Source organism: Dendrobates tinctorius, unplaced genomic scaffold (assembly GCF_039654945.1).
Source record: "Dendrobates tinctorius isolate UK_male_01 unplaced genomic scaffold, ASM3965494v1 ptg000356l, whole genome shotgun sequence".
NCBI classification, from domain to species: domain Eukaryota; kingdom Metazoa; phylum Chordata; class Amphibia; order Anura; family Dendrobatidae; genus Dendrobates; species Dendrobates tinctorius.
The window spans coordinates 605,080-619,553 of NW_027362022.1; the positions used below are offsets into that span (position 1 = coordinate 605,080).

The 14,474-nt window shown below is 49.5% G+C and overlaps 1 protein-coding gene across 2 annotated transcripts in view; it reads right to left on the reverse strand.

Annotated features, from left to right (window-relative positions):
- Positions 1 to 4,154: 4,154 nt before the first annotated feature.
- The window catches only part of LOC141075454 (beta-1,3-galactosyltransferase 5-like), a 132,807-nt gene continuing 122,487 nt past the window's right edge, over positions 4,155 to 14,474 (reverse strand). For both annotated transcript variants that reach the window (XM_073562517.1, XM_073562518.1), the window contains exon 3: positions 4,155 to 4,848. In XM_073562517.1, the coding sequence (XP_073418618.1) occupies positions 4,394 to 4,848 (455 nt within the window). In that variant the 3' untranslated portion in view covers positions 4,155 to 4,393. The remainder of the gene's footprint in view (positions 4,849 to 14,474) is intronic.

The following is a 14,474-nucleotide window of genomic DNA, read 5'->3' on the forward strand; positions in this document are numbered from 1 at the left end:
GCGCTATGTCCAGCTATTGCCCCATATCTTTGCTCCCATTTGCTTCCAATCTCCTTGAGCAGCACGTCCACGCTGAACTTTCCTTTCACCTTGCATCTAACTCGTTCTTTGCAACCTACTGTACAATCTGGCTTCCGTCCCCACCATTCTACTGAGACTTCCCTGACCAAACTTACGAATGACTTACTTACAGCCAAAGCTAACAGACAATTCTCTGTACTCCTCCTTCTAGACCTGTCCTCTGCCTTTGACACAGTTGCCCCCTGCCTCCTACTACAGATCCTCTCCTCCTTTGATGTCAAAGACCTTGCCCTGTCCTGGATCTCCTAATACCTTACCAACCGCACATTTAGCGTTTCCTTCTCCCATACTACCTCTTAATCTCGCCTGCTCTCTGTTGGTGTCCCTCAAGGCTCTGTCCTAGGACCCCTTCTCTTCTCAATCTATACCCTTGGCCTGGAACAACTCATAAAGTCCTATGGCTTCCAGTACCATCTATATGCTGATGACACTCAGATCTACCTATCTGGCCCACATGTCGCTTCTCTGCTTTCCAGAATCCCAGAGTGTCTATAAGCCATATCCTCCTTCTTCTCCTCTTGCTTCCTCAAACTCAATTGGACAAATCTGAACTAATTATCTTTCCTCCATGTTGCATACCTTCCCTACCGGATCTATCGATCACAATAAGTGAATCCACACCTTCCCCTGTCCCGGTAATCTGCTGCCTCGGAGTAACCCTTGACTCTACCCTGTCCTTCAAACAGCACATCCAAGCTCTCGCCACCCCCTGTTGCCTCCAGCTCAAAAATATTTCCAGAATCCGTCCTTTTCCTCAACCCTCAGCCTGCCAAAATGCTTGTGCATACCCTAATCATCACCCACCTCGACTACTGCAACATCCTCCTCTGTGGCCTACCTTCTAACACTCTCGCACCCCTCCAGTCCGTCCTTAACTCTGCTACCCGACAAATCTCTCTGTTCGCTACACTCCTGCTTCCCCTCTTTGGAACTCCCTTCACTGGATCTCAATTTCCCAGCGTATCCAGTTTAAACTACTAACACTGACCTACACAGCCATCCATAACCTTTCTTCTCCATATATTTCTGAACTAATCTCTCAATATCTTCCCTCACATAATCTCCGGTCCTCCCAAGACCTCCTTCTCTCCTCCACGCTTATTCGCTCCTCTCCCAATCGCTTCCAAGACTTCTCCCGATTATCGCCCATTATCGGGAATTCGGTGCCCCAGCACGTCCGGTTATTCACCTCAGTTGAATCCTTCAAGCGGAATCTGAAAACCCATCTCTACAAAAAAGCTTACACCCTGTAATGACCACCTGGCCACCTCAACACCTTTGGAGCTACTGCAACCCCCGACCTACTGTCTCCTTCCCCATAATCCTTCAGAATGTAAGCCCGCAAGGGCTGGGTCCTCACCCTCTGTATCAGTGTTAGTTTTGTTTACTGTAAGTGATATCTGTAATTTGTATGTAACCCCTTCTAATGTTCAGCACCATGGAATCAATGGCGCTATATAAATAAATAATAATAATCTAGCCATCTACACTGCCTGCCTGCCTAGCACTGATATCTATAGACACCTTGATTAGTCCTCAGAAGGACTGTTGGTTGAGATGAATTTGTGTATTACAGATGGTATACCCATACTAACTAATAAAATTGCAAATCTCTCCCTTTCTCAGCAGCAACTCTCCCTACACTACCTGAGTCCGGAGCTGTGACGAGCATGGCGGCGTCTTGTCTACAATAGACCAGCTAATGCTGTGCGGCCAGCCAATCACTGTAATGCCACAACCAACATGACTGCGGCATTACAGTGTGTGACAGACAATCCTTGCATGTTGTTTGGTGCTCTAAAGAGCACCAAACCTGCAGGGCGGGGACCCGAACTCCCGCCGAGCAACCCCGGAAATACTCGGCGAGCTCCGAGCATCGCGAGCACTGCGATGCTTGGGCAAGCACCAAGTAGTGATGAGTAAGACTTACTAGAAGCACCATGGGGGACATTTGTATAGGAGTTGTCATGATTAACTGCAGCCGCAGTCCAGCCCAAGAATGCCCCCACACCGACCGACCACGACGGCGTGGGGCATGCGTCCCCTGGGGACTCAATATGGACCCTCCATATCGCAGAGGGGGACCCAGACCTATCCTGAACCAGAAATGGGCAGCGACTGGGATTCTGTGGCAGCTGAGCATGTGAACAAGGAGAAGACATGTAGGACTTGATTACACCGCACAACTTCAGGTATAGAGAACGTAAAGTTTACTAAAGTAAAGTCACAAAGTACATAAATCAAATATGACTGCCAGGCTCCCGATTCCACACCTCCCAGAAGGGTACAACCCAGTGGACACCAAGGCACCAACGGATCACCGAGGCACACATAAGTGGGACATCAGAATGCAGACAGGTCATCAGTCACCGGCAAACATCAGACAGGAGTCGTGCGGTTCTGGATATCCAGCACAACCTAGAGGCACCACTGCGGTCATCAGGCTCCAGGCAGCGGTCATCAGGTTCCAGACTGCGGTCGTCAGGCTCCGGGCATCGGCCCTAGGAAGGAACTCAAGCATGATGGTGCTAGAACTGCAGGATTGCTGGGCCTGCATGGAGCTAGCACCGCATGGTAGTCAGAGCACAGAGTAGTAGCAGGAACACCAGTTACAAGAGACTCAGAGTCACTGGGTGCGAGCCTCCAGACACAGAGGGATTCCAGGAACATAACACAGCAGACACAGTTCAGACAGGGTCAGGTACAGGACAGGTACAGGATAAAGGATTCAGGCCTGGATACACAACCTCCAGGACAGGTGCAGGAACAGGACAAACAGGAATCAAGGCAAGGACTTTGGTACCAAAACATAGACGGGAGAGGTTCGGGAACACAAAACACACATAGGAAAGTTCAGGAGCTTTGTGAGTAGCTTAGGCCCTGCCCATAGGGCATGGTAACTTTATATAGGAGCTACCCCTCAGCCATTGGCTGGGGACAGCATTTCAAGTACACACACTAACCCTGATAAAATCAGGGGAGGTGTGGCCGTGCACGCCCTAAGCACAAACAGAAACCATTGCAGCACAATCAGTGCAGGAACTGAGGCTCAGGGCACCTGGCAGTGGCTGCACATCTAGACACATGTGGAAAGTCATGCACCAGCTGCAAATGACCTCACAACCCGTGGACAGCTTCCACAGCGGCAACCAGGGACCGCACATGCGGATGATCATGCAGCAGAGCAAAGACCTAACAACACATGCATGGCTAAGCAGCAGAGCAGAGAACTGAGCAGGCTCCATACAGGTAACAGCCAACGGTATCCCAGCTCAATTAGGGGGAAAGGAGCAAAGGGTTAAAGTTAAGACATGCATTGCCACGCCGACAACCATTTACAGACAGAATGGCATGACAGGAGTGTTATGAACGGTGAATCCAGCACTGGGGTGAGATAAAACATTTCATAGAAGCAGCAGGGAGGACATTTGTATAGGAGTATTATGAACTGTAGCTGTGAATCCATAACTGAGCTGAGATAAAACACTTACTAGAAACAGCATGAGGGACATTGTACAGAAGTATTATGAACTGTAGCTGTGAACCCAGCACTGGAATGAGATAAAACACCTATTAGAAGCACTATTAAGTAGTGTAGCTGTGAATCCATCACAGGGGTGAGATAAAATACTTACTGGATGCAGCAACTCCTGTCTATGTGTCCCTCTGCCTCTCTCTCTCTGCTCCTTCCCCATTCTCTTGGTCAATATGAATTATAAAGGGTAAATTTAACCATATAGTTTTATGTGAAAATTATTACAGAAATGGCATGGTAGTTACTGAAAACAGAGTGATTCTTCAGTAGTTTGAAATTTCTATTTTTTTAGGGATGTACCTAAAAACATACAACATGAAGCTGCCCGGGTGGGATGGGGGTCTCCCCACCTAAGACCAAATTTATCCTATTCAGTAGTGTAATGTACACTCAGGTACATTCAGTGTCAGACTGTAAAAACATCAAACCACCATAGAAATCCTTGATTCATTGATACATAGTGCAGTGGAAATGGAGTTTGGAATAAATAAACCTTCTTGTCCAATTAATATTTTACGCATAAAACTCAACACAGAAGACAGATAAAACCCAAATACTTTATTGTTTCCAAGCTTCCAGCCTTAGTTCACGAGTCCTAAAGACAAGTCTATGCAGCATTGAGCGAGACCATCCTGTGACCTGCGGAGATAAACACGTCCTATGGTGATCCATGAGCTCTGATATGAGCACTAACGTGCAGGGTCTGCGCTCTCAGCTTCAATAAATAGATTTCCAGTCATCTGTCTTATTGCTTCACCTTTCCGACTGACTCCATCACTAGATGTTGGATCCGGTCAGGCAGTGCGCTTCTTGGACCTGACTCCAGATTTGTAGCAGGTACTCGGACTCCACGCCGTGCACCAGAAGAGCTCGCTGGAAGTCACAAGGGTCAAATTTCAGGCCAAAAACATAAAAGAGATTGTTATGGTGGAGAGTGAGATTTGCAGCCAAACACAAGAAGCCTAAATAAATATCATCCAGTGGAAAGACAGGAAGCCACAGGGAGGTCTGATATAGCGACCGGACCAAAGATGCCTGGAAGAGGAAGCCTCCACCCGAAAGGAAGTAAGGATATTTCACGTTGGGGAACAAGGTATAGGAGATTTTGTATTTGGAGTATCGAAGGACTACAGAGTGCCTCTGTAGGGCCCCGTGCAGCTGGAACGGAGACGACACATTCTCATTTATATATCGAACCAAGGAGGACGGATTCACAAACAGATCATCATCACCTAGAAGATAAAACATTGTCATCACCAAAAGATAAACCATGTTATAGTCAAGATTATTCACCTAGAAGAGAACACACAAGTATCATCAACACACCAAGAAAACAACACTCAGTGACAAGCATCAACGGACATCAACACCTAGGCATGGTCATCACCTAAACAACAACACACAGGCATCAGCATCACCTAGGAGAAAACAAGCATCAACGGACATCAACACCTAGGCATAGTCATCACCTAAACAACAACACACAGGCATCAGCATCACCTAGGAGAAAACAAGCATCAACGGACATCAACACCTAGGCATGGTCATCACCTAAACAACAACACACAGGCATCAGCATCACCTAGGAGAAAACAAGCATCAACACCTAGGCATAGTCATCACCTAAACAACAACACACAGGCATCAGCATCACCTAGGAGAAAACAAGCATCAACGGACATCAACACCTAGGCATAGTCATCACCTAAACAACAACACACAGGCATCAGCATCACCTAGGAGAAAACAAGCATCAACGGACATCAACACCTAGGCATGGTCATCACCTAAACAACAACACACAGGCATCAGCATCACCTAGGAGAAAACAAGCATCAACGGACATCAACACCTAGGCATAGTCATCACCTAAACAACAACAAACAGGCATCAGCATCACCTAGGAGAAAACACACAAGTTTAATCATTCACCAAGAAAACAACACGCAGTGACAAATATCTACAAATATCAACACTAAGAGAACAAGAACAACAAAACAAAGGCATGGTCATCACCTAAAGACGACACACAACGACACACAGGCATCAGCATCACCTAGGATAGGACACACAATATCATCATTCACCAAGAAAACAACACTCAGTGACAAGCATCAACAGATATCAACACCTAGGCATGACCATCACCTAAACAACAACACCCAGGCATCAGCATCACCTAGGAGAAAACACACAAGTATCATAGTAATAATAATAATCTTTATTTATATAGCGCCAACATATTCCACAGCGCTTTACAGTTTAACAGTTTCAAAACACAAGCCAAAGTAACAACGTTATCAATACAATAATTAAAGCAAAATAAGAAGAAATAAGACGACCCTGCTCGTGAGAGCTTACAATCTACAATGAGGTGGGGGAGATACAGAGTACAGGTGTGTATATACAATTGTATATTTACAATGAAGGTGCAGCCATCTTGAGGGAGTGAGGGATGGATGGAGATGGTGAATGGGCTATACTCGCACACTTACGCATAGAATGACTTTTATTAGTGAATGTGAAAGGCCACTCTGAACAAATGTGTTTTGAGAGAGCGCCTAAAACTATGCAAATTGTGGTTAGTCCTAATTTCTTGGGGTAGAGCATTCCAGAGGATTGGAGCAGCACGGGAGAAGTCTTGGAGTCGGGAGTGGGAGGTGCGGATTAGTGCAGAGGTTAGTCGAAAGTCGTTTGCAGAGCGCAGCGATCGGCTAGGTCGATAGACAGAAATGAGGGAGGAGATGTAGGAGGGTGCCGCACCGTGGAGAGCTTTGTGGGTGAGAACAAGTACTTTGAATTGGATCCTATAATGAATGGGCAGCCAGTGTAATGACTGACGAAGAGCGGACATGTCCGAGTACCGATTAGTCAGATGGACGACCCTGGCTGCTGCCTTAAGTAAGGACTGGAGAGGGGATAGTCGAGTGACGGGGAGGCCAATTAATAGAGCGTTGCAGTAATCCAGGTGGGAGTTTATCAATGCTACAGTGAGGGGTTTTGTTGTTTCCATGGTGAGAAAACGGCGGATTCTAGAGATGTTCTTTAGGTGTAAGCGGCAAGAGCGGGCAAGAGATTGTATATGGAATGTGAAGGAGAGATTGGTGTCAAACATAACACCCAGACAGCGCGCCTGCTGCCGGGGAGTTATTGTGGTACCACCCAAGGGGAGGGAAATGTCAGATTTAGGGAGGTTAGTAGATGGTGGGAGCAGAGGAAGTTCAGTTTTGGAGAGGTTGAGCTTCAGATAGAGAATGGACATGATATTGGAGACTGCGGACAGACAGTCACTGGCGTTCTGTAGTACAGCGGAGGTAAGGTCAGGGAATGACGTATATAGTTGTGTGTCATCAGCATAAAGATGGTACTGAAAGCCAAATCTGCTGATGGTCTGTCCAATTGGGGCCGTGTAGAGAGAGAAGAGAAGGGGGCCAAGGACTGAGCCCTGAGGTACCCCGACAGCGAGAGGAAGAGGAGATGACGTGGAGCCAGACAACAAAACACTGAAAAAGCGGTCAGAGAGATAGGAAGAGAACCAGGAGAGAGCAGTGTCCTTAATGCCTAGTGACTGGAGCCTAGAGAGAAGAAGATGGTGGTTAACAGTATCGAAAGCTGCAGACAGGTCAAGAAGAATGAGCAGAGAGTGGTCACCGTTACGTTTTGCTGTCAGAAGGTCATTGGTCACTTTGATGAGTGCAGTTTCAGTCAAATGTAGGGGGCGGAAGCCGGACTGTGAAGGGTCTAGGATGGAGTGAGTGGAGAGGTAATGGGTAAGGCAGGAGTAAACTAGGCGCACCAAACGTTCAGAGATAAAGGGGAGATTGGAGACTGGTCTGTAGTTGTTTGTGCAGGATGGGTCGAGAGCGGGTTTCTTTAGTAATGGAGTAACGATGGCATGCTTGAAGGAGGATGGGAAAATGCCCGAGGAGAGGGAGAGATTAAAGATTGTAGTTAGGTGGTTTGTGACAACTGGAGAGAGAGACTGGAGGAGATGTGAGTGAATGGGGTCGGGAGTGCATGTAGTCGGACGAGAAGAAGAGAGGAGTCTGGAGACTTCTATACTTGAAAAAGACCATTGTGGTCGAAACGTTGTATGTTTTCTATGGCAGAATAAATTTTGTAAGCAATTTTTCACCCGGATTGGATGCTGCTCCTCTTTACTATTTGCTTGGAACCTTTATGTCCATTTGGGTCTTTGGACTGGAAGCGTGCATCTCCTAAATAATTCTGTTTGTGCTGTCGGCTGTTCCTCAATGTATTAACACACAGGCATCGTCATCACAGAGAGGACAACACACAGGCATCGTCATCACAGAGAGGACAACACACAGGCATCGTCATCACTGAGAGGACAACACACGGGCATCGTCATCACAGAGAGGACAACACACAGGCATCGTCATCACTGAGAGGACAACACACGGACATCGTCATCACTGAGAGGACTGTAGGGTCGGTAGTGGGGTGCCGAGCTGGGGGGGGTGGTCCTACTTTTATACCGCGCAGAGATGATAACAGAGACACGATTGAGGCAGATTCTGGGTGCAACAGGTCCAAGTTTATTTCTTCACTTGCCGTCCGACTGACGGCACACCTCGCGGCCCTCCGTTTCCAGAGCCGCTTCTCACACCGTACACTGGAGACGTGTCTGCACACACCGTCCCCTCCTTTACTGTCGACGCTCCTGACAGTTCCGTCACTGTGGCCGCCTTAGGCCCATTAACCAACAGCGCTTCTACTGCTCAGTCGTCGTGTCACATACGGTGTCTTACACCCAGTACCTCGTCTCAACTGCGGTCCTTTCCTGTCAGGACCACCCCCCTGACGTTCTCTCTCCTCAGTCCCCCTGGTCTGGATTCTCCTCAGAGTGCACAGACTGTCGTAGTCCTCCTGTCACTTGAGCTCCCCCTGGGGACTGGAACCTTCTGGAACCCTCCCTCAGAATTTATAACTTCCCCGGTTCCTTGAAACTGTCACTAACTGTCACCACGCCCCCCATGACCAACGGTTTCTAAAGCCCTAAGCTGCTGTAAAGTCCTTTACTCACACTCCACCCTGCCATCTAATGGTCATCCCAAGGTACTGCACGTCCACTACACTTTTCTAGTTGTTTCCCCACTGTAATCACTGTCTCCTACCTACACTGTGCAAACCTATCTTTCTTCACTCTGACTAGTCCGTCCGTCTGTCAGGTCACCTTCCCTACACTCCCCCTTCCTTTGTCCATTGTCGTCCTCGACAATCGTCATCCCTGCCTTCGTCGTTCTGAATCTACACCTACATTCTGTTGTCGGACCAGAAGTTGAGCCAAGCCCACTATCTGCGGGGGCCGAACTATACTGGGAGCACTATGCTCTGAGCAGCCTACTGCTACTCACCAGCGCGCACGCCACATGACAACGTCTTTCAAATTGGGCAAGGTACACCCGTATTCTCTATACGGCGTGTATCTTTCCCCTACTCTCCCCTACTGTTACCTTTCACTATCCGGTACGCCATGATCGAGGCCACTCACCTACCTGATCATTGCCGGCGCCCGCCTTTCCTTCTTCAGGGGTGTCCGTGGCGTCGGGGACCTGACCTAGGACGGCTGTCTTTCTCACATCTTCCCATTCATTTTCCTTCTTTCAATTACATGTCATGGTCGGCGTCCCGGTCTCCCAGACCTCAACTCTTAGATCCCTACCGGATCTCACACTTTCCTTTGGTCCCGCAGACCTTCCCTTAACCCGGACCTGTTGCATTTTACTTTGGCATATTATACAATAAACAGCTTTATAATAGCACAAGTACCCATTTTTATATTATTTTTTTTTTTTCATTTTCTTTTGCTTTAAAACTCAACGTTCAACAATAAACATCGCCAGTACTCCTTTTCCCTCCCCCTTCCTTGGACATGAACACTCCTCCACTTTTCCGTATCCCCGTTCTGTCAGGTAAACATATTTTCGTATATAAAGAACATAGAAAGAAGAAAGAAAGAGAGAAAATAGTTGCATCAGTTAAACAACAACAAAACTTTTTTCTAAATGCAACTGTCCTTATAATCTGCACAACGGTGCATCGAACTCCTGACAGTCTATACCACTCTCAATGGACAGAGGTGAGGGCTCCACGGGGATACTGAGGGTGTCCATTCAAGTCCTCTTCTTTTCCATGACGGCCTCTCCTTGAGTGTGGAACAGGTTCCACACTTCCTGCTCCCGGGCCTTTTTCTTCCTGATCACCTCCGCTTCCCACACGGAGGGAACAGCACGGGCCCTGGAGTCCGGTGGGCGGGACTCCGCTGAAAAAGACCGCAAGACAGAAACGGCCGAAGATTTCTGCGGCCCAGCAGCCGCTGGGGTCAGGTGGCAAATGGGGAGAACCGGGTCCTCGGGGGCTGGAATCACAGGGCCCGCTAAATCGGTCGCAGCCGACTCCAGCAGCGGCATAACCGCGGCCTCAGGACAGGCCGCATCCACTACTTCCAACGGAGTCGGAGTAACGGCCGATTTCAACAATGCAGCTGCTATTAGCAGGGAAAGCGCAGCAGCATCTTCTTTGGGTGAGCTCTGCACTGGTGACTCCGGGCGGGGTAGTTCGGGGACATGAGCGGGGACCTCGCTCAGCTCTGCATACACCACGGGGCCCGTGGTAACTAGGCCTTCCGGTGCGCAGGGGGCCGCGTGCTGCAGCAGAATGGTGGGGGCCGCTTGCGGAGGCACTGGTAGGGCCGGGGGTACTCTCACCTTCCCTGGCGCTGCGGCCTCCGTTCCATCATCACGCAGTTTCCCCCGCAGCCTCCGTTCCTTGCTCCACTGTCCTGCGGGCCTTCCCTCCGGACTCGGGGGCTCCGCTGAGAAGTCCTCTGCTGGTATTGGTGACAGCCGTTCTCGCTGACTCCCCTCAGGCTCCGCTCCCCGGCTCAGCATCCCGCTGCCTGCCCGTAAATCTGAAGATGACTTCTGGTGCAGCTCCATCTCTCGCCGCCATTGCCACTCTAGGCGGCCGATGCCCCGACACCCGCAGCATCTCATACCGTCCATTGGGCAGCACTCGAATGGCGTCAGACAGCCGCAGCCAAGTTTTTCTTCTGTGCCACTCCTCCTGCTGGGTGGGGCGTTGGCAGACCTTTCCATCCATCTGCCAGGGTCCAATATATGGAAACGTCGGTCTCAGGGCATATACTGCTTCTTTTTGGGGTACGTTGGAGGGGGTCCCAGTCCATTCTGAACAACTGCAAACACCCGGACCTCTCCTCTGCGCTGAAGTAATACCGCCATCTTGGGCAGAATCAGCTACTGCCTTGGATCCTCTGCAAGCAACACAGATCCGACACAGCGTCCCAATTTGTAATCCACAGGTCAGTAATTGGTAGTCCACAGGTATTTATAATCCGAAATAGAGCAGTCCAAGTTTTCCTCAGTCCTTCAGTTGCAGGCCTGCCGCTGAAGATAGCGTATTAGCGGCGGCGATCCTGCCGACTACGCCAAATGTAGGGTCGGTAGTGGGGTGCCGAGCTGGGGGAGGTGGTCCTACTTTTATACCGCGCAGAGATGATAACAGAGACACGATTGAGGCAGATTCTGGGTGCAACAGGTCCAAGTTTATTTCTTCACTTGCCGTCCGACTGACGGCACACCTCGCGGCCCTCCGTTTCCAGAGCCGCTTCTCACACCGTACACTGGAGACGTGTCTGCACACACCGTCCCCTCCTTTACTGTCGACGCTCCTGACAGTTCCGTCACTGTGGCCGCCTTAGGCCCATTAACCAACAGCGCTTCTACTGCTCAGTCGTCGTGTCACATACGGTGTCTTACACCCAGTACCTCGTCTCAACTGCGGTCCTTTCCTGTCAGGACCACCCCCCTGACGTCCTCTCTCCTCAGTCCCCCTGGTCTGGATTCTCCTCAGAGTGCACAGACTGTCGCAGTCCTCCTGTCACTTGAGCTCCCCCTAGGGACTGGAACCTTCTGGAACCCTCCCTCAGAATTTATAACTTCCCCGGTTCCTTGAAACTGTCACTAACTGTCACCACGCCCCCCATGACCAACGGTTTCTAAAGCCCTAAGCTGCTGTAAAGTCCTTTACTCACACTCCACCCTGCCATCTAATGGTCATCCCAAGGTACTGCACGTCCACTACACTTTTCTAGTTGTTTCCCCACTGTAATCACTGTCTCCTACCTACACTGTGCAAACCTATCTTTCTTCACTCTGACTAGTCCGTCCGTCCGTCAGGTCACCTTCCCTACAGGACAACACACAGGCATCGTCATCACTGACAGGATAACACACAGGCATCGTCATCACTGAGAGGACAACACACAGGCATCGTCATCACTGAGAGGACAACACACGGGCATCGTCATCACAGAGAGGACAACACACAGGCATCGTCATCACAGAGAGGACAACACACAGGCATCGTCATCACAGAGAGGACAACACACAGGCATCGTCATCACAGAGAGGATAACACACAGGCATCGTCATCACTTAGAGGACAACACACAGGCATCGTCATCACTGAGAGGACAACACACCGACATCGTCATCACAGAGAGGACAACACACAGGCATCGTCATCACTGAGAGGACAACACACAGGCATCGTCATCACTGAGAGGACAACACACGGGCATCGTCATCACAGAGAGGACAACACACAGGCATCGTCATCACAGAGAGGACAACACACAGGCATCGTCATCACAGAGAGGATAACACACAGGCATCGTCATCACTGAGAGGACAACACACGGGCATCGTCATCACTGAGAGGACAACACACGGGCATCGTCATCACAGAGAGGACAACACACAGGCATCGTCATCACAGAGAGGACAACACACAGGCATCGTCATCACAGAGAGGACAACACACAGGCATCGTCATCACAGAGAGGATAACACACAGGCATCGTCATCACTTAGAGGACAACACACAGGCATCGTCATCACTGAGAGGACAACACACAGGCATCGTCATCACTGAGAGGACAACACACAGGCATCGTCATCACAGAGAGGAAAACACACAGGCATCGTCATCACTGAGAGGACAACACACAGGCATCGTCATCACTTAGAGGACAACACACAGGCATCGTCATCACAGAGAGGATAAAACACAGGCATCGTCATCACTGAGAGGACAACACACAGACATAGTCATCACTTAGAGGACAACACACAGGCATCGTCATCACTTAGAGGACAACACACAGACATCGTCATCACAGAGAGGATAAAACACAGGCATCGTCATCACTGAGAGGACAACACACAGACATCGTCATCACTGAGAGGACAACACACAGGCATCGTCATCACTGAGAGGACAACACACAGGCATCGTCATCATTTAGAGGACAACACACAGACATCGTCATCACAGAGAGGATAAAACACAGGCATCGTCATCACTGAGAGGACAACACACAGACATAGTCATCACAGAGAGGACAACACACAGGCATCGTCATCACTGAGAGGACAACACACAGGCATCGTCATCACAGAGAGGATAAAACACAGGCATCGTCATCACTGAGAGGACAACACACAGGCATCGTCATCACTGAGAGGACAACACACAGGCATCGTCATCACTGAGAGGACAACACACAGGCATCGTCATCACAGAGAGGAAAACACACAGACATCGTCATCACAGAGAGGATAAAACACAGGCATCGTCATCACTGAGAGGACAACACACAGGCATCGTCATCACTGAGAGGACAACACACAGACATAGTCATCACAGAGAGGACAACACACAGGCATCGTCATCACTGAGAGGACAACACACAGGCATCGTCATCACAGAGAGGATAAAACACAGGCATCGTCATCACTGAGAGGACAACACACAGGCATCGTCATCACTGAGAGGACAACACACAGACATAGTCATCACAGAGAGGACAACACACAGGCATCGTCATCACTGAGAGGACAACACACAGGCATCGTCATCACAGAGAGGATAAAACACAGGCATCGTCATCACTGAGAGGACAACACACAGGCATCGTCATCACTGAGAGGACAACACACAGGCATCGTCATCACTGAGAGGACAACACACAGGCATCGTCATCACAGAGAGGACAACACACAGGCATCGTCATCACAGAGAGGATAAAACACAGGCATCGTCATCACTGAGAGGACAACACACAGGCATCGTCATCACTGAGAGGACAACACACAGGCATCGTCATCACTGAGAGGACAACACACAGACATAGACATCACAGAGAGGACAACACACAGGCATCGTCATCACTTAGAGGACAACACACAGGCATCGTCATCACTGAGAGGACAACACACAGGCATCGTCATCACTGAGAGGACAACACACAGGCATCGTCATCACAGAGAGGAAAACACACAGGCATCGTCATCACTGAGAGGACAACACACAGGCATCGTCATCACTTAGAGGACAACACACAGACATCGTCATCACTGAGAGGACAACACACAGGCATCGTCATCACTGAGAGGACAACACACAGGCATCGTCATCACAGAGAGGAAAACACACAGGCATCGTCATCACTGAGAGGACAACACACAGGCATCGTCATCACTGAGAGGACAACACACAGACATAGTCATCACAGAGAGGACAACACACAGGCATCGTCATCACTTAGAGGACAACACACAGGCATCGTCATCACTGAGAGGACAACACACAGGCATCGTCATCACTGAGAGGACAACACACAGGCATCGTCATCACAGAGAGGAAAACACACAGGCATCGTCATCACTGAGAGGACAACACACAGGCATCGTCATCACTTAGAGGACAACACACGGGCATCGTCATCACTGAGAGGACAACACACAGGCAT